Source organism: Poromitra crassiceps (genome assembly GCF_964638095.1).
Source record: "Poromitra crassiceps genome assembly, chromosome: 25".
Lineage (NCBI taxonomy): Eukaryota > Metazoa > Chordata > Actinopteri > Beryciformes > Melamphaidae > Poromitra > Poromitra crassiceps.
Window position 1 is genome coordinate 19,499,857 of NC_139649.1, and position 21,660 is coordinate 19,521,516.

At 44.2% G+C, this 21,660-nt stretch overlaps 1 protein-coding gene across 1 annotated transcript; it reads right to left on the minus strand.

Moving 5' to 3' along the window:
* Window positions 1-1,047: 1,047 nt before the first annotated feature.
* LOC310798131 (uncharacterized protein) lies at window positions 1,048-20,607 on the minus strand (the record flags this gene model as incomplete). The annotated part of the gene is made up of 12 exons (XM_083660616.1): window positions 1,048-1,175; window positions 3,068-3,421; window positions 3,787-3,907; window positions 4,194-4,488; window positions 4,826-5,060; window positions 5,173-5,316; window positions 7,571-7,643; window positions 7,787-7,856; window positions 15,116-15,158; window positions 16,049-16,134; window positions 17,507-17,651; window positions 20,517-20,607. The coding sequence occupies 12 exons, from the start codon at window positions 20,605-20,607 to the stop codon at window positions 1,048-1,050; spliced, it is 1,785 nt and encodes a 594-aa protein (XP_083516742.1).
* Window positions 20,608-21,660: the final 1,053 nt, after the last annotated feature.

The window sequence follows — 21,660 nt, forward strand, 5'->3', positions numbered from 1 at the left end:
CTAGAAATAAGGTGGATAAGCTATCTGGAGTTGTCAACAGCCTGTGTTCACGGGGCGAAAGTGCCCACATTGGAAATGTGGAATCTTTTTTCAATAGTCTTTTAGAGTGAAAGTCACTTCTCTGTCATGCCCAGTGTCTACAAATCCCCAAGGCGTGAGTGGGGGTGGGGGGTGGTTGGGTGTCTGGGTTGTTTAGAGATTTTACCTTTATTTTCATTTTTAGTTTTAGCTGTTTATTATTATAATTACTACTGAATTTACACATTTCTGTCATTGAATGTATAGCATTATGTATATGCTATCCCTTTCTTATTATTGTATGCTGTAACTTCAATTGGAAACAAAAGCCCAAAACCTTCAAAATAAAAGCCCAAAAACACACATCTGTAAGGTATTGTTACAATTACATTACAAATAACCGTTTCTAGTTCATTACTCTTATAAATGTGAATTGGACATCTATTTCTACATCCATCAAAAAGCTACTGACACTCTCAAATAAAAAACAGTAAAACAGCAATTTATTTCCTAACATTTACACTGTACAAAATACATCATTACAAATATTTCACACTGACAAAAATATATTATTAGCATTGTATCCAAATAAAAAATTAAAACTGGGAGCGGGAGGCAACAAAAAACAAGACTTTTTACAGTCCCACAAGAGACACAAAGGTCAATTGTTTTCATAGAAAACGTGGAATTTCAGTGCTGATTTTTCAGTGTGTGATGCATTTACAGTGTGTTAAAACTGATCACAATAAAAATACACAATCCATCACTGATCACTGGATGAACGTGTGTGTGTGTGTGTGTGTGTGTGTGTGTGTGTGTGTGTGTGTGTGAGGAGAGACATGGCGATTGTAGCTTAATTGGCAATTGGCTTAATGCTTCAGGTCAAGGGAGGGAAGAAGTTGACAGAAGGCCGACGTCCTGCTCGTGTCTTCATGAAGAAGTCCCAATACCGTGTAGGTGGAGCAGAAGTGGTCGCCCCAAAGGCAACGCTTCAAGGAGTCTTTCCCAAGATGGCCGACCGCGTGCGGCCTAGTGTCCGTGTTGACGCTGCTGGTTGTACTGGTGGTTGTATTGGTGAAGTTGGTGGTGGTAGAAAGCACGATATGGGCAGTTCCCCTTCATCACCAAGTGTTGAAACGTAGGCCTCATGGACATATCTGTCAAGAGAGCACAGAACACAATTACCATCTGTAGCCATACCTATACACCTGAGCGCACAGAACACAATGACCATCTCTAGCCATACCTATACACCTGCTGTCAGAACACAATTACTATCTCTAGCCATACCTATACACCTGCTGTCAGAACACAATTACTATCTCTAGCCATACCTATACACCTGCTGTCAGAACAGCTGCAGACACGAGGCATAACCAGACACACCTCAGCTGGGCCTGCACGATATGCAAATCATCATCATCATCATAATATTGGGATTATACTAACACATGTTGCAATTGCGCTATGTTGTATGATGTTCTATGAGTCGGTGGTGGCTAGTGCCTTCCTGTATGCTATTGTGTGCTGGGGCAGCAGGCTGAAGGCAGCGGACGCCAACAGACTCAACAAACTGATCCGTAAGGCCAGGGACATTGTGGGGCTGGACCTGGGCTCTCTGACTGCGGTGTCAGAGAAGAGAACGTTGTCCAGGCTACGCTCCATCATGAACAATGACTCGCACCCACTCGACGGCGTGCTAGTCAAACACAGGAGCACGTTCAGTGAGAGACTGATTCCACCTAGATGTAATACGGAGAGGCACAGGAAATCATTCCTTCCTGTGGCCATTGGTCTATTTAATGCCTCTCTTAAAAGAGCACCTCGGAGACGCTCAGTCTCCCTGAGACTGAGCCAGCCGATAGGTTAACTGTGCCTGGCTGAGCCACGTGTAACGTAAAGGGCAAGCCGACTTAATATAAGTCCAGTGTGCAATAAAGGTAATTGGCACGTAATGTATACTTACTCTACTTATTTTGCTTACTTTAGACGTATTCTACTTATTGCTTATTTTTGCTTCTATCGCATTTTACTACTGTTTATTCTATGCTATGTTGTGTTCTTATTCTGCTTATTCTGCTTATTTTTGCTTACTATAGCATTTTACTACTGTTTGTTTTATGCTATTTTGTGTTCTGTGAGCGAGCTACTGTAACCTGTCCCAATTTCCCCCCGGGGATCATTAAAGTCTTTCTGATTCTGATTCTGATATGCGATATGATTTTAGTGGGAATGGTAATTTTTCTATTTCATTTTCACTTCAAAGAATTTATAATAAGGTGTCTGGCGGTTCCGCGCGTCGCACATTTGCTTCGTTGCTCAGCGGGGGGAGCTGTGCGAGCAGCTAGAAATTAGCACGCAAAGCGCCTGGTATTTCTAGTATAATGTGATGTGATTTTTACTGGAGTCTGAACCAAACATGCATGTTCCCTCACGCCTGGAGAAGAGGATTTATAAGCCGGGGCATCTCTGTAGCACCACAATGCTTCATTTAATGTGATGTTGTGACACATTTGACCTTGATCAAATCACTGCAGCTCCTGCGATTTGGATATTGCACTTGGCAATATAGAGAGCCAAAGTGAAACGTCACTTCATGCTTCAGCACTGTACCAGAGATTTTCATCCGCCATTTATTTTCCAATAGACATTTCGTAAAATGCTTATAAAAATAGTTTTACTTGGTCAAACCAAATGGTTCAGATATACTTAGGAACAGGAGAGACCGCATAACATTTCACTCTGACCAAAACGTAAAAAACCGCGGATTTAAAGAAAATATTTTTTCTCTGTTGTCTGAGTGAAATGTCTGAGTGTCTGAAGTGTCTGAGTGTTGGTCTGAGTGAAATGTTCTATGGTCTCTCCAAATTCGAAATATATCTGAACCGTTTGGTTTGAACAAGTAGAACTATTTTTATAAGCATTTTACGAAATGTCTATGGGGAAATAAATGGCGGATGAAAATCTCTGGTACAGTGCTGAAGCAGGAAGTAGGCTTTGCCTCGTGCAGCCCTAACCTGGACTGGATAAAAAGCAACCAAAAAGGTACCATTCATGCGTCCTCCTCTGGGTCCTCCTCGGACGGGGCCTCTGAAGCCTTGCTCTCCCCTGCTCCCTCCTCTGTGGAAGCCTCCTCCTCGGTGGGGTCCTGCTCCTCCTCTCATGTCACCACCCCAGTAGCCTCCTCCTCCTATGTCTCTGCGGCCCCCCTGGGCCGGGGGGGCGCCCGTCGCACGAGGGCCCCCGCCCGCGGTGAAGGGCGGCGCGTGGTGGGGAGGCGGGTGGCTGAAGCGGGGGGCTCCGGGCGTGGCGGTGGGCCGGTAGCCGTTCATAGACATCTGCATGTTCATGTCTCTCATGGTGTTGATCACAGGAGCATCATGACCCAGCAGACCCGGGTTCACTAAAGAACAGAAAACATGTTAAAACCCTCCAACAATAAATCAAGCAGTGCAGGTGGACATCAGACTCAGGTGGGAGAAAAGATGGGCTGTGGTCAAATAGTCGTCTTTTTTTTTTGTTTAGGAAGGTTGCTAACTGATTTGTCTAAATGCTAAGGAAAGGAGCTTCAATGCTTCCTGATTTAGCTCCTTTAGCAGAGGATACACTGACTGGACCATCCTTTAAGAAAGGAAAGCTGATAATGGCAGCCCTCTTGTGCCGGCACAGCGACTCACAATTTGGCATAATTCGGCCCTTCATAAAAAAAAAGATCAACATAACTTGCTAATGCCTGGGGGACAATTTGAGCGCAGCCATGGAGTTTACCTGGTGGAGGAGGGCAGTTCTGGTTCTGGGTCTGCTGCAGGGAGCCCAGTAGCTGTTTGGTCTGGTCGGAGAAGTCCGGCTTCTTGCGGCGTTCCTCAGTCGACTGGTTCCCCCGATCACCCTGGAGGACAGACAGCTATGATCATCAACACAGCACAACTAACAACAGCCATGCTTCCATCCAAATGCCTAGCCAATTTGAAGCCAACATGTGAAATGGCAGAAAAAACAGCTATTCAAAATGGGTTTCCATCGCTCTTTATTGCATATACTTTCTTTGTCGACAAAAATCTGGAAACATTTCAAGCCATGCGCCATGCTGCCAATGCCATGCTGCCATGCAGCCATGCAGAACCTCTGTTGACAACACCTCAAAGTTAAAATGACAAGGATCTTATTTACTGTACCATGATAGATGAGAGCAGCTCCTGCACGTTGACAGTGGGAGGAGCCACAGTGTTTGAGACGTTGGCGGCTTGGGGGTTCCTGGTGCCCAGGTTCCGCATGAGGTTGGTCAGGACGGCCGGCAGCTTGGAGCCCTCGGCCTGGGTGCTCTGCAGAGGCGTGACGTCCATGGCCTCCACGTAGCCCTCCTCCATCATGGTGGAGTTCATTGGTGTAGTGACTTCATCCAGGGGGATGAGACGGGGGGGCGTGGCTTCATGGGGCTCTGGGTCTGGCTCGTGTGGACTGTCAGGCACACTGGAGGACAGACGGAGCAGGAAACAAGTTAGACAAGTGTCCAAAAGTTCAACGTTTCCAGTCTGTTGCATGGAAAGCAAATACATTTTGTCATTTGTGTTGTCTGATAATATTTCCCTTTTCTTAAGCTGTAATCACTTCTATATCGTTCTGTTTGCAGGACTGAAAACTTCATGCAAATTGTTCACTATATTTACAAGAAACTGAAGCTTGCCCTGATTATTGATTATTACTGAGTGATTTCTTTGATTCAAAAGAGTCTACAGAATATTTTCTTCAACGTGTCAATATGCCAGGTTTTTAGTCAAATTGTGACGAGTCCGTCTCTCTCTCCTACCTCTCTTTGCTGAGGTAGATCTCCTGCAGGATGTCCATCTCACGGTCCCTCTGGGTCAGCGTCTCGGTGCTGTTGGCCTCCGAGGTGACCAGGCTGCCGGTGAGCGTGAGGGGCCGGAGGGGCGTCCAGGGGACCCTCTCCTCCATGGTGTCGTGATACAGCCGACATTCCCTCTCAAACTTGTGCCTGGCCATCATCAGCTCTGGTTTGTCCTCCTTGATCTTGTTGACGTTGACTGTGAAGCACAAGAGCGGAACATCATCATTAAGAAAAGAATTGTGTGAATAATGGCTATCTGCAGGTTCCAGAAAAAACAAGTGAAACTTTTCATTTAGAAAATGGCTCACCTCTCTCGGTCTCATCTCGGTGAAAGTAAAAGTATTCTTTGAGCTTGTCTTCCTCAGCCCAGTGAACACACTTCTTCTTCTTGTGCTCCTTCATCAAGTCTTCATCATTACCACGGGGCTCTGCCGGGACGTTCAGCTTCTCATCTAAAAAAGAAGAAGAAAAAAAGACCCAATGAGAGAGAGGAGTGCAGGGAGAAAAATCATCATCATCAGTATATGGGAGCTAGGAGCTGTGTTTGTTTCTCTCTCTGTCTGTCCCAACCAAACCACTACCTTTATCTTACCAACCAAACCAAACCACTGTATCAAAAAATCAAAAAACGCGCTCAACTCAACTCAACTAATAACTGTTAACTAATAACAACTATTCTTGTCAGATCTGGTTTTGAGTGAAGATTGCACTGTAGGCAATTGATGATCAATTATGTTAATGAGGTGACAATCAACCACACCTGAGCCAGTGCTGCCATGATATAGTCACCTGTGTTTTGACTCTGAAGAAGACGCAGTGCGCGTCGAAACGTCAGTTTTGTACCTTTATTAAATTTATTTAAGTGACTTCGTGTGCTCCAGCTCACTCATTGGGTTAGTCCTTTGTGAAGTGGCCCATTGACCTGTTCACCTGTGTGATACCTGATTTGTTTGCTACTGCACTGATGAAGGGTTAACAGCCCGAAACGTTTGCAGGCAATAAAAGTTTAATTATTTTTTCTCACTGCCGCCAACCGGAAGACCCTGCAGCGCATCGTGAAAGCAGCCGGGAAGATCATTGGTGCCTCCCTCCCCTCCCTCCTGGAGATCTACAACACTCGCCTGGGTCGCAAAGCCACTAACATTGTGTGCGACCCCACCCATCCCTCTCATGGACTTTTCTGCCTGCTTCCGTCTGGGAGAAGATATCGGAGCCTCCGGGCCCGCACCACCAGACTAGCTAACAGCCCTGGCTGTCAGGCTGTTAAACTCTCACCCCTCTCTTCCCTCTGCCCCCAGTCTGGACTGTTAACTTTTCATTGTACAACTCCCCTCTCTTCCCTCTGCCCCCAGTCTGGACTTGAACCCATATCCTCACTCAGCACCAGTCACTTTATGCAAAACTATTCTGTCGCTTTGTTCATTTTATTGCACTTTTCTGCCATCACTATTTGCACTATCTTACTTTTATTACAGTGATTACAGTGACCTTATTATGACCCCTATGGTAGTATTTTAGTATTTTATTGTATGTTTTTTTATCTATTTTATCTTCGTATTTTATGTCATGTGTTGTCTCCTATCTGTATATTGAGTGCACCGTGGATGGTGAGATACGGAATTTCGATGCTCTGTATGTCTTGTACATATGGTAGTGATTGACAATAAAATTGACTTTGGTGGAGAGGACTGTGGAGTATCAGAACCAGCCAGGAACTTAGATCAAGCTAGTAGTTTACAACCAGCTAGTGATGACAAGACTTCAGACTCTTCTGGACCTGAGACTGAAGGCACTGATGAAAAATGGATGGGAACTAGTGAACCTCAGTCAGGGTTAGACTCACAAAGAAACAGTAAGTTCATCTACCCAAATCGCTCATTTATAGCATTGTGAAATGTCGGGTGCATGGCGGGCGTGGATCTATAAATAGCATGAAATAATTTGCGCGGATTTATGGCGGGCAGACGGTTCATGCACACACACGGATTAGGGTGGCATAAAAGCTCATCCGAGCATCTCTACTGTGTACCTTTTGATATCTTCCCAGGTGATGGAGTCTTGAGAGAAGGGGTCCTCCTAGCTTTTGGGGACTTCTTAGGTGATGGCGTCGTTGCTTTTGCTGGACTTTTCACCTTTGGGCTGGCAAGGGCTGGATGCTCAAGTTGGAATTCCTATGGAGATCAAAATCCATTAAATAAATAAATAAATAAATAAATAAAGGCTGCACTAAAATTACAATGTGGGAGGTAAAACCCAACATAATCTTACCTTTATCAGGCCAATGGCAGAAGCTGGTCTGAGGCGCAGGCTTCGTGGTGGAGCCGGAGAGTCAGGAGGCAACTCTGGGATCAGGTGATCTCCAAATGAAACCCGCTTCTTCTTCAGTCGTGGACTTGCTTCAAGTTCTCCACGTTCTCCACTTCTCTTACGTTTTTTGGCCGTCTCACATTTTTCTGAAGAATGAATTGAAAAGATGATTATTGTACATCAATACACTGCAATACCATTTAAGACTAAATAAGACATAAGATGCATTATAAAGCAATAGCATTTCAAATGCTAGGTTGGGTAGCCTAGATATGGGTAGCCTAGATATGTTGGCAAATAAAATAATTCTGATTCTGATGATATTTTTTAGTCTTACCAGTCTAACCACTGACAGAAAACAACCCCCCCCCCCCCCCCACCAATCACAAATAGACTCACCTGTGGACACTTCAGATATCCTCTTTTCTCCCACCTCAGCAGCAGTGGTGTCGCTCACTTGATCTTGCAGAACCTAGGTGTCAGCACATTGTGATTAGCACACACTAATGATGCACATGTATACACAATCTGATTGATCAGGGTTGTAGGGCATATCCAAGGTGCAGAGCAGTACACAATGCTTTATAGATCGATTGATAATAACAAATTAATTACTTTGAATGTCTCAGTTTTGCCGGCTACTGAAGGCGTCTTCTTTGGTGTGGGTGCTGGAGGGCCCTCAAACCTGAAATGGCAATGAATAACAAAATGTTAATGGTCTCATTCACATTTAGTGTTCAAATGTGTTCTGTATCTGGATACGCTATCGGGATAATGATATCGCATATTGTCCGATCACTTGCTTTGCATTTACACCTGGTATTTAGATGTGTTCTTCATGTCTGGATGCGGTCCGCATTGTGATCTTATCTGATTGTGTGTGCACTGTGCATAGCAGGCAAGCTGGAGAGGTGGAATTATGGACAAAACCAAACATGGCAGGTGTAAAATTGCCATCAAGATTTTGATAATTTTATTTTCATTAAATGCATAATGACCAAATGACCAAAAAATAAATAAAATGTATCATTTTTATTTTTGACCAGAGTGAAATGTTATATGGTCTCTGATTCTAAATATAGCTGAATTGCTTGGTTTGACCAAGTAAAACATTTTTTTACAAGAATTTTACGAAATGTAGATGGGGAAAATGAATGGTGGATGAAATCCCTTGGTTCATATACGCCTGAAGAGGGAGTGACTTTGGCTCTCTATTTAGATGGCATCATTGCATGTTCACTCCAGTCTTCTAAAAGAGAGAACGTTTCACATTTGGTGAAGGGCTGCTCAGATCTTTACAGTGAGTGTGCTAAGGTTGTTAAAAGTTAAAATACTTTAAAATGCTCAGCGCAATGCATGGAGTAGTTACATCACCCGTGGGCCAGGCAGTCAAAGCGAGCATTAGGCAGACTTGCTTTGATGTGTAACGAACAGTGTCTGGCTGATAGCGATGTTTAACCTGGTTACACACTAGGGATGTTCATCAATTATCGAAAATCGATAATTGATCGTTAAGGAATTGATTCGATCATGTGGAATTTTGATCGATTTCTTCTTTTTTTTAACTAGGACTAGGTTTGGGTGGAATTCGTTCCTCCTCGCCCCACTCCATTGCACAGCCGACTAACGTGAGGTGGAGCTTCATATAGTCTCTAGTTTTCTGGCTGGGCACGGGCCTTTGTGCCAACAAAACTGTTTTAAACATGGGGAATTCACACCGGCATGCGCCGGGGACACAAACAAACACACCCAGCGGTCTGCGGACCTTAGTGAGGCTCAGGCCTGTTGATTTGACTCTTGTGCTGTCAATTCATTTTATTTGTTCGATAGGGGACAGGTGTACATTAATGAACATTTAAAAAAAATGTAAATGCACGACAATTGCAGTCACAAGACTGATTTCCATTGTTAGTCCCCCTGCCAGATGATACAGGCTTAGAGTCCTGGTAGGGGTAAAAAGTAACATAGTGCAACAAGAATATATTTAAAATGTAAACACAATACAAAGTGCAAGTATGCAGAGAAATGGTCCTGATAGGGGGAAAAGTAACTTAGTGCAACAAAACATATTTAGCTAAGCTGGAAGACGCCGATTGCCTTACATCATGTAACCTGACATGTAACATGTTTGTTACTTTGTTTACCTGGCCACAGTGCTAGTGTCTGATATTCTTACTACACAGCAGCATCGCCATTATAGCTGGCCGAGAACGCGCAACGTTATTACCAGATCAGAGTAAAAAACAATATATGTATATATATTATTATTACGCTATCGATAATCGATCGTTCATTTTCCCGATTTTCGATTATGGAAATTGTTCAAAATGAACATCCCTATTACACACGCAGCCCTGCTCCCCAGACTCCCAAGCTGTGTTGTCAAAGCAGTCTGACGACCGCTGTCGACGCGCCGAGGTGTATGAGAGCAGACACTCTTCTCGCTGTGATGTGATTTCCTGGTTGCGGACTTTCCGAGTAGACGCGGCCGCCTCCCCCACGTGCATCTCAATGAATGATGATGCATTTAATCAATCAAATGTCTTGAAAACGACATCTAACCCGTTCTACTCTGCCTCTGATTGGCCCTGATATCACTCAATCACTCCGCTGTCCTGTGTGTTTGAGAGAGAGAGAGAGAGAGAGAGAGAGAGAGAGAGAGAGAGAGAGAGAGAGAGAGAGAGAGAGAGAGAGAGAGAGAGAGAGAGAGAGAGAGAGAGAGAGAGAGAGAGAGAGAGAGAGAGAGAGAGAGAGAGAGAGAGAGAGACACAGCAGACCAATGTGGAGTTTTGTGAGGGGGGAAAAAACTCAGTCAAATGATGTGGCACTCATTGGTGCATTTCGGCACTGCGCCATAAATGTGTCAATGTATGGGAAACACTGTACTTCAGTGACTCCTTCACTATAGATAGAGTCGGTCTGTGTGGGAACGCCCACAAAATGTTACTACGGCTGGTGCACGAGTGGGGTAAAACCCCCCATCTATCTCAATGGGCTGACTCACCAAAGGACGGTGCTGCAGCTCTACACTACAGGATTGGGGAATCTAGAGCAGGTACCTAGACGTCCGTTCAGCCAAGCTACCCCAGTAATATTGTGTATAAATGGGGTGTAACATCTCCAACTTCCAAAAGTACAGGCAGTTCAGGAACATATTACTATTGAGAAGGCAAAACTGATGTGAGTCAAGTCACTTTGTGGTGAAGAGAATTGATGTCAATAGTGAGAGGAACTCTGAAACTTTGTACCTATTGAGCAAAACTAACCTGAAAGAACGATAAATGACAGTGATCACATCTCCATGCTTCAAACATTCAGACTGCTCCAAATCCTCTCCGTTGACACGCGTTGGATGCTCTGTGCTCAAATTGGTTAGAATGACCTGGGGGGGAAACGGAAATGAAACAGTTATCTCAAATACACAATATGCTGTGTTCATTTAGCTTGAAAAAGGAGAATACCGGTGTGATTTAGAGTTCAAGTCTATTTATTCATTTTGCAATGCATGCCCTATGCAAGTAGATTTACCACTTTTCATGTTTAAGATACATAGTGTTGTCAGAGCTAGCTTCAAAGTAACTTAATGTTTAAAATGCATTGTGTTGTCAGAGCTAGCACCAATGCAGCACTGATATGAAAAGTCTCAACTCTGTCAAAATGAAATAACAATAAAACAGAAATGTTGACAAAATAATAATAATACATTTAAATAAATGAATGTCTCACATTTGCTATGACAGATCTAGTTTGGGCATTTCTCAAGTCTGTGGAATTTGTTTTTCACACTGTGCAAAAATGAACGGCATGGCTTCTTCTGAATTGAGGAAAACCCTGTTGTGCTTAGAAAACTATAGCATATGATGGATGTTGCAGTTGAGTAAACGGGGTAGTTGGATTCAGAAATCAGGGAAAGGGCATACTGAAGCCAAAAAAGTTTGGAAACCACTGAACTAGATCCAATAGCTTCAAACATTGACATCACGTGGAAGATTTATAATCTCAAATTAGAATCACAAAACTTTTCTATCCAGGTTCAGTCTCCCCAGGCCTATAGCCGCTACATTTTTACATTAATTTACATTTACTTGAAGTTTGTTATGGGTAGATTTATACATGATTGCAAATTCTACATTGATATTTTAGTTTTTTTTGGATTCTAGAAATGGTCTGGCTATAGTGTTGTAGTGAGTGAATTTTTACAGCAACTGTAATGCAGCTTTATATAAGGACATTTGGTGCCAGACTTTCATCAATAAATGTATGTTTTCTTTAAAAAAAATCAAAAAAAATCAGTAAATTTAATTTGTAAACCTGAACCCATGATTTCAAAGTGGTGTATTTGTTATTCAATAAATGAAATTCAGAATGAATGTTTACAAACATGTAGGCTACATGTTTCTGCTTTGATTCTTCCATAGATTGAACAAATAAATAAGTAGTTTGAATAAGATGCATATTTATTAAATGTCTTCATTGTTCAACTGGCAGAGATACTTTTGTATGCGGGACGTTTTACTGGATGCTGTTTTTACCATAGAAAGACAGGTTTAACTAGTCTCCTTAGGGGCCAAGATGGCGTAAGCGTAGCTCTGCTGCTGCACACTGATGTTGCAATGGAGCGATCAATTAAGTGTCACTTTTTATCAATATACATTCTTTGACCCTGTTCACAGAATGGTAAATGGCCTGCATTTATATAGCACTTTTATCCAAAGCGCTTTACAATCAGTAGGTACATTCACCCATTCACACACACTGATGGTGGCAGGCTACCACGCAGGGTGCTGGCACACCATCAGGAGCAATGTGGGGTTCAGTATCTTGCCCAAGGACACTTCGGCATGCAGACTGGTGGAGGCGGGAATCGAACCACCGACCTCTTTTATCCAAAGCGATTAGTGGACGAGCCGCGCTACCTCCTGAGAAGTAGAGAGCTGTTTCCCTGTCAGAGCTACTCTGCTGTTCCTAACTGGGAGTGCGCTGGGTGCATTCTACTGCGGGTACTGTGTAGGCCACTGACTAACTCATAAAAGCCCACATCCCCCAAAAAATCACAACTATCCCTTTAACTGTGCCGAATGTGTGCAGGCGCATGATCTGATTTCACCAAGTAACAGTTGTTCCTGGACCAACATTTCTTCCTAGTATGGGCTGGGGAAACCCCGCCCCAAACTCATTTGATTGGTTGCCACAATTGCTCCTTAAAACGTGCGTCAAGGAAAAAATGTGGTTAAGATTAGGGTTAGGGTGTGGAAAAAGTGCAGCTCGGTCCTATGGCTAAATGGATAATCTAATCTGAGAACTGGGGTTCGGCTCCCGGTCGAACCATACACATTTGTATAAAACATTAGGTTTAGGCAAGTACAACAATGTGGTTTGGGTTTGGGTCTGGTTGTCGTTGGATAAGAAAACCCTAACCTTAACCACATCTTTTTTACTTGCCACATGTTTTCAGGACGAAGCAATGGTGGCGACCAATCAAATGAGTTTGGGGGCGGGGTTTTCCCGGTCCATACTAGGAAGAAATGTTGGTCCAGGAACAACTGTTACTTGGTGAAATCAGTTTGTGCATGTGCAGACAGAACCAGGAAGAACACAGCCGGTATTATCCTTTAAACATGTCTCCTGTGGCAGGTTCATGTCAGTGAGTGTTCAATATGTAGTTACCTCTTTATTTTCATTGAGTTCAATTCTGCAATGCTCCATGGAGACTTGAGGATTGTGAAGGCAAATATCACAATCAGGTGTCCTATGAGATCAGAGAGAAGCAAGTTGTCAGTTCAACAAACAAACTTAGAAGACTTGTTCATCACATCTGATCAAAAGACAAGATCATTTTCTACAACCAGAGAAACAGTACTGTAATTCTATGCCATATGATTTATGTTGGTACTGTGTGTAAGAACAGGAACAAAATGTGTTTCAGATGTTTTTGTCAAAAGAGTAGTGACTTCTTCATTGACAGTGCACGTCGGCGTCTGCTCTAGCCCCATAACGTGACCCTGCTACTGTACTCTGATATTCTCGTACAGCAGTCAGGGTCACACAGCGTTCGATTCGTCAATGAGTGGGAGACGCTGTTCAAAACGCTCTCGTACCCGTATCAGACGTCCGATTGCAGAACCGAAGACATGATGAAGCCAGTAATTTGACCAGCGCTGTTAAAATGATACTGCTGCGTGCTGCGTGAAACGTGAAACAACCGTTTAGAAGCAGTCTTTCCACAGCCTGCACTGAATTTACAGCAGGGTGTGTTTGATCTCACTATCATGGTGCACCGCTTGCACACGGCGAGCAAACAACACATGCAGTCACACGGAGACGGCGGCTGTCAGTGATCAACGCAAATCCAGCGCACCTGAGAAGCAAAACATGTCATGAAATACTCAAACTCCCAAGGTTCCTGTCGGCACTAGGAAGCTTCTCCTGTCCTCAATACGGCACAGGCTGTGCAAAGACTGCTTCTAAACGGTTGTTTCACGCAGCAGTATCATTTTAACAGCGCCGGTCAAATTACTGGCTTCAGTAGGATGACTTATCATATCTTCGGATCTGCAATCGGACGTCGGATACGGGTAGGAGAGCTTTTTTAACAGCGTTTCCCACTCATTGATGAATTGAACGCTGTGTGACCCTGACTGCTGTATGAGAATATCGGAGTACAGTAGCAGCGTCACGTTACGTCTGCTCCAGCTCCTGACTGTGACGTCAGCAACTAGAAGCCCACCTCCAAACTTTAAAATTAGTTTAAAATCAAAGTGGCTATAAACCAGGGGTGCAAAGTCATGGATATGCATAGTAAAAAAAGGTGACAGATACCAGGGCAGACACAAAATCATTCACTTAAGTGCCCTATGGAATGAAAAAAGATGAAGTTTACATCCCTGATAAACCCAAAATAAAATGAAAACATCACAATGGTGAGTGCATGGTGACATCCAGACTAAATTCTCAAAGTGTATTGCATTAATCTCACTCACCTTCCAATGAAGCATGTTGCAGTAAGAGGGAATTCACATCCATCTCCTCCGCTCCTCCTGATCACCACCAACTTCCCGTATAATGACATGTTGTGTTACCTAACAGCAAATGAAGAGTTAGAACACTGCACAGTCTGGCTCACTCCAATCATCTAACGTTAAACATACATGCAGCCAACTGAGGGCAAAGTGTGTGTGTGCGATAGCCATCTTTACTGTGATTGACTAGAAAGAAATACGATAAATTAAGCTGAAATAAGATTATGATTAAGATTATGTTGTTGTAACGGCTGTGAATGATAAGTTTGTACCACAGAATCACAATGTAACTTGAACCCATGGTACTCCAAAACTAAAAGCATCCGTGGCAGAAGAAATAAAGGCAGAAACCACTGAAATGAGTGTAGTGAGTGATGCTGTATGTATGATGAATTAGGGGGGACCACTGATGACAGCAAGTGATGGCACCTGTGTCGGAGGAGGGCCGACTCTGGAGAGCCAGAGCCCAAAACTAACGGCGTGCCCGTCCACCCTCCACTGATTGCAAACACATCTTCAGCTTGCTAGTAGCATCACTGCTAGCAGCGTATGCTAGAGTAGCATCACTCATTACTTTAGTCACGCCAATTATTGAGTTGTGCTTCCCTATATCACTCCGCCAAAGCAGAAATCAAACTGTTACCTAAGCGTGTCTGGTTTTTGTGGATCTCCCCTTTACAGATAAGGTAACGTTAGCTAGTTTTTTCCTGTATACTCGCATCACTGATAGCTAACGTTAGCTAAGAATGGCTAAGCTTGCCTGACAAGCTAATGTCTAGCTGGCATTAGCTAAACTAGCTGAGCTAACAATAGAAGCCTGCTGCACATTCTAGCAGTTTGTCTGTTCTACAAACAGTGAGAAAACAGAACGTTATATTGTTGTTGGAAAAGGATATACCGGTATTTTGTATTTAATGTAGCCTACCGTTGATGGTCCGCGTCCGGTTTGTCCGCTTGAATTTTCCGCGCTGCAGGTGCAACAGTGATGCGTTAAGGAGCCCACCAATGACTGTATCTCTGATTGGCTGACCACTGACCTAGATAGATAACTCAACCAATCATCACTCACGATCTAAGTAGGTAGGACCCCAGTAGGCACTCCGAATTAAAATTATATGACAGGACATTTCTGAACACAACAAAGTTATAGCAGTAACCAATAATTGTACAAACTCAGCCCACAAATAGGCTGCAGTTGACAAAGCAAGGCTGTGTGTATGGGAATCCTGTCATATAGGGTGACTTCAGGTTGTATCAGTGTGTTTTTTTTTTACTTTGATACTTTATTACATTTCAGAGCCAGTACTTTTTTACTTTAACTGTATTTCTACTTAAATAAAGAATGTGTGTAATTTTCTCATCTCATCTCTGCTGAAAGCTGAGGTGAACACATAGGGTGAACAGAACAGTATTTTCAGTGGGAAGATAGTCTTTCCTGACTTTCTCATCGGACTTGAACGCAGCAACAGGTGCATCATCACGTCACGGGCGCTAGAAGGCGCTCTTCCGCGTTCCCTCCTCCTCCCGAAGAGCCTGGTGACGCGAGGTTACCTCCTCCCTCCTTGAGCCAAACATAAACAAACATGGCGACAGACAAGACACACAAGATGCTGTCGTGTGTGTGTGTGTGTGTGTGTGTGTGTGTGTGTGTGTGTGTGTGTGTGTGTGTGTGTGTGTGTGTGTGTGTGTGTGTGTGTGTGTGTGTGTGTGTGTGTGTGTGTGTGTGTGTGTGTGTGTGTGTGTGTGTGTGTGTGCGCGTGTGTGTGTGCGCGTGTGTGTGTGTGTTTGCTCCTCTGCGCTGCTGCTGGAGCCAGGGCCAACAGCCTGCGCCTTCCCCCGGGTCAGCGTGACATCCTACCCCAGAACAGAGGCTTCTTCACGGTCACCGCACAGGAGGAGGCATCGTCTGGAAGGCTGGCCCCGGGCAGGGCTGCTGGAGACGGGCTGCAGAGGCACAGACACCGCCGACACACCGCTGATTCAGCCATGCCCAAGGTGTATGGACAGGTACTGTGATGCCGTCCAAGGCTTCATTTCCTATGTAGTTTCATGCATGATTGAGGGTTTCTTTGCTATATAGTTTGAAAACTATTTATTTCATCAATAATGTCCAAAGTATTCATTAAATATCATGTTTTTCATTACAACAAATCATTATTTACATGTTTACTTTGTTACATTATAAAAAAAAACAAGTTTGTGTGGTACTACATCAAGTTTCCACACATGGCTCAAAAAACGACTTAGGCAAGTATGATTAAAAACAAGCCAATGACAGACTGTAATAATAATGTTGTTCAAATAAATATTTTAGCAATGATTTGGACCAAACATTATTTCATATTTCAAATATTTTCATTTGTCACAACATAGTTTATACATAATCTATAACCGATAACACTAAAATTGAACTATAGTGTACCTGCAAAGGCTGCAATGTAACTGTAGTGTAATATTGAATAGTGGTTAATGTGACAAAAAAATGTAAACAAAATCACTTAAAAATCACTTCAGTGCATATGGGACACAAAGGAAAACTTCATGTTGTCTTCATTGCAGACAGGCCTGGTGCACTGGGAACATATGTTATGTTATGTTACACTTTATTTGTCTCCTGGGGGGGGGGGGGGTTTGTCATGAGCATATACACTGTTGCTTCTTAGATAACAATACAGACAGACAATACAAGGAAGCATTAACATAGTAGGCTGTGTAGGGCTTCAACAGACAGAAAATAAAGAATACCGTAAACAAACATCACCACCACCTACTGTAGTAACAGGACAATTACAATGACAAAATGGAGGCTCAGGGTTTGGTGTTCAGCAACTTGATGGAGGCCGGGACAAAAGAGAGCTTCAAGCGGTTTGTGAATCCCATGCCTGATGGCAGAGATTCATAATCTCAGAAGAGGGGATGTTTTGGGTCTGCAGTGATTTGTTTAGCTTGTTTGATTACTGCCTGCTCATAGAGTCTTTCTATTGGCTCATACTCTTTCTTACCTATTATTTTCATGGCCGCCTTGTGCATGCTGGCCAGCCTGCTTTTCAGTGGAACAGTAAGGCTGCCAAACCATGCTGTTAGTCTGAATCTGATCACGCTCTCTAGCGTCGCTCCCTCGGTACAACAGCAGCATGATCTGGCTGCTCACGCCATACAGCCTCAGCAGTCTTAAAACAGTTTGTTGCACAGTTTGTCAATATGTGTTTTCCAGCAGAGAAGGTTGTCAATGTGCACGTCGCCTACATATTTATATGAGGACACCTGGATTATTACCTGATTTTCGATGACCACTGGCTCATGGCTGGTTACTTGCCTTGGGTCGAAGATTATTTCCTGTGTTTTGGTGGTGTTTAAAATGAGCTGGTTGGTGTCGCACCATGTGACAAATGTGTCTATCTCCTTGTGGTACACGGAGGGATCTGTGTCTTTGTGGAGGAGGCTCAGGATCACTGTATCATCTGCACATTATAAAATATGCTTATTGGGGAATACTTTCCTGCAGTCATTGGTGAACAGTATGAAGAGGATTGGTGAAGATGTGGAGCCTTGTGGTGTCTCTGTGTTACAGTATGAAGAGGATTGGTGAAGATGTGGAGCCTTGTGGTGTCCCTGTGTTACAGTATGAAGAGGATTGGTGAAGATGCGGAGCCTTGTGGTGTCCCTGTGTTACAGTATGAAGAGGATTGGTGAAGATGTGTAGCCTTGTGGTGTCTCTGTGTTACAGTATGAAGAGGATTGGTGAAGATGTGGAGCCTTGTGGTGTCTCTGTGTTACAGTATGAAGAGGATTGGTGAAGATGCGGAGCCTTGTGGTGTCTCTGTGTTACAGTATGAAGAGGATTGGTGAAGATGTGGAGCCTTGTGGTGTCTCTGTGTTACAGTATGAAGAGGATTGGTGAAGATGTGGAGCCTTGTGGTGTCTCTGTGTTACAGTATGAAGAGGATTGGTGAAGATGTGGAGCCTTGTGGTGTCTCTGTGTTACAGTATGAAGAGGATTGGTGAAGATGTGGAGCCTTGTGGTGTCTCTGTGTTACAGTATGAAGAGGATTGGTGAAGATGTGGAGCCTTGTGGTGTCTCTGTGTTACAGTATGAAGAGGATTGGTGAAGATGTGGAGCCTTGTGGTGTCTCTGTGTTACAGTATGTGGTCTCTGACAATGACCCGTTGACCTTCCCTTGTTGAGGTCTATTAGTTAAAAAGGAATAGAACCATTTCATTAGGGTGGACTAACACTCATATTTTAATTAGGGTGGACTAACACTCATATTTTAATTAGGGTGGACTAACACTCATATTTTAATTAGGGTGGACTAACACTCATATTTTAATTAGGGTGGGACTAACACTCATATTTTAATTAGGGTGGACTAACACTCATATTTTAATTAGGGTGGACTAACACTCATATTTTAATTAGGGTGGACTAACACTCATATTTTAATTAGGGTGGGACTAACACTCATATTTTAATTAGGGTGGACTAACACTCATATTTTAATTAGGGTGGGACTAACACTCATATTTTAATTAGGGTGGACTAACACTCATATTTTAATTAGGGTGGACTAACACTCATATTTTAATTAGGGTGGACTAACACTCATATTTTAAATTAGGGTGGACTATGTGGAGGAAAAATCCACTGGAATGCTCTGCTGATTCATCAATAATGAGATATCCGTTTTAAATGTTCATAGGAGGTTTTTTATTTCCACAATCATCTCTCCGTGCACGGAGGTCTCCTCTCATCTACATTTGACGATACAAGAGCCCCGAATTATTGTTTACATCACATCATATACTGAAACTATCGATGCCCGCCCCTCATCGTGGAGGGCAGTTCATTGCACCTCCCTCCAACTCAGTACTTCTCCATGACGTCCATAGTTAATCTGATGTTCACCAGAATACATAACAAATCCAGTCTAGAGCCACAACAAGACACAGGTTCCCACAGGAACTCACATGTTCTCTAGACACTTCCCAAAACAAGACACAGGTTCCCACAGGAACTTACATGTTCTCACAGAAACTATTCTGTACAGCAATCTCCTGCAATGACTGAAGAACACAGTTCACAAAATACATCTTAGAATTGTCATAATTAATAATTAATCAATCAATACACACTTGATCAATAATTTGCCATTACAATTCCACACTTTTGATAAGAATAAATCATTATTATCAATATTAAAAATAAATTATTGATAAGAAACTATAAGTTCAAACACAGTCAAAGAAAACTAAAATAACTATCATCCTTAACTTGTTAGAAGAAAATGATTAATAAAAACGACTTCATCAATTTCAGTAAGTGGTGTTCTATTTCATCCCTCCTGACCGCCAGAGGCGGTGCTTTAAGCACTGAATATCTTCGTCTCGCGCTTGCACAGGCCGAGTACCTATACCAACAAAGTCACCCGTGACCCCCGCGTGACGCCGGCTTGTCTATATCTTCCGGTGTCATCCGCGGCTCTTTTCCTTTTTTCTTCTCGCTTGCAGCAGGTGTGCGGTTGCTACTCGCACGAACATCTGTTTTGAAGATTTGGATCTTGGATTTGTATTGTTGGATCATTGTAACGCTGCAGCCAGTTGTGTGCAGCCTTGCGACCACCGGTCGGAGTGCGGAGTGTTCGCCCTCCAAGGGCTGTGACTGGCTCACGGATCTCCGTGGATCGAAGCGTCGGTATCCCCACGGTAGGCACTGGTAGAGGACAGCGATTCGCTCATACTCCCAGTACGTTTAATTTGTTTTCAGTTTGTTAGCGGCAGTGTTCTGCAGAGCTAAATATTAAGTTCCCACCTGTGAAACGGTGGTTTTCAGTTTGGTTAGCGGCAGTGTTCTGCAGAGCTAAATATTAAGTTTCCCACCTGTGAAACGGTGGTTTTCAGTTTGTTAGCGGCAGTGTTTCTGCATAAACTGAATATTAAGTTCCCAGCTTGCGAGCTGTGGTTTTCAGTTCAACTTTTCTGGTGAGGACGGCGGTTCGCCCATACTCCCAATACATTTTGTTTGTTCCACCTGTGAACGGTGGTTTTCAGTTTGGTTAGCAGCAGTGTTCTGCGCAAGCTAAATATTAAATTTCTCATAGCAGTAGCGTTTCCGCTCAAGCTAAGCTCCAGCCATTGCTGTGTTTTCTTTTGTTTTTGCAGTAGCGTTTCCGCTCAAGCTAAACACTAAGTGTTCCAGCTCGGGCTGTGTTTTTTCAATTATTAGCAGTAGCGTTCCGCTCAAGCTAAGTGGGTTTCAGTAAAAAAAAAAAAAAAAAAGCTGTGTTTCTAGTTAGCAGTGGCGTTCCCGCTCGAGCTAAATAGTGTACCAGCCTGTGCCGTGTAAGACAAGAGTGTTACTGGTGAAGGCAGTGCTCTCGCTCCCGCTCCCAGTAAACTGTTGCGACTGGACATCACCATGATGGCATCACACTGTTGTAATGCCTGTATGGCCTCTCTTCAGCCTGATGATGGCCATGATCTATGCCCCTCTTGCCTTGGCCTCGAGCATTTGAGGGAGGGCCTATCAGATGACCCGTGCATGAATTGCAGCTTCATGCCCCGGTCGGTGAGGCTGGCTAGACTGGCGGAGGTGGGGCAACAGTTGGGCGATGCTCTCACCCCATCAGAATCGTTGCCCCCAGCCCAAACCAGCCGTCCAAAGCGCCCGGCGGCAGAGACCGAGGGCGCCTCCTTCAGGAAGAGAGCTAAGAAAAGCAGCGGACTCTCTTCCAAGGTGGATCGGTTGACAACTGAGCTAAACCAGATGAAAGCACTTCTGAGCCTGGCATTACAGAAGCAGTGTGTGGACGTGGGGGAGACGGATGCACCTCCCCTTCACACTGAGAGCGTGCAGTTCTCAGAGCAGGATGACGCTCTTTCGGTGGCAGCTTCAGCTACTCAGTTTAATGACCCTGAGGAAGATGCCTCACAGGTCTCAGGGATGGGCTCCCGTTCCTCAGGGCACGGTTCCTCACTGGAGACGGAGGACGGCTTAATGGGGGCCATCATTCGCATGGCCCTAGCCCGCTTACAGCTCGACGTCCCTCAGGCGGACTCGGCCCCGGCGAGCGCGTTTTTCAGGCGCAGTCCAGCCCCTGCCACCTTGTCTGTGCCGCCCTCAGAGGAATATCTGAGGGAGCTGCATGCATGCTGGAGGGACTCTAAAGCCCTCTCCCACCCTACATCGGACGCAAGAACCTTGGCAGCTATGCAGGATGCGCCGAGGTTTGGTCTGGGCCGCATGCCATCTGTGGAGCCTACTATTGCTTCTCTAATAGTGGCTCCGGACGAGGCTTTGAGGCCGGACGCCAGATGTCCTAGGCCCCAGTGTAGGGCTACGGATGATCTGCTTGCCAAAGCATACGATGCAGCGGCCCGCATGGGTCGTATCGGCAACTCTCTCTCCCACCTGATGCTTGCCCTCTCGACCTCCCTGCACCAGGCTCCACTGGACGCCTCGGTCAGCAGCCT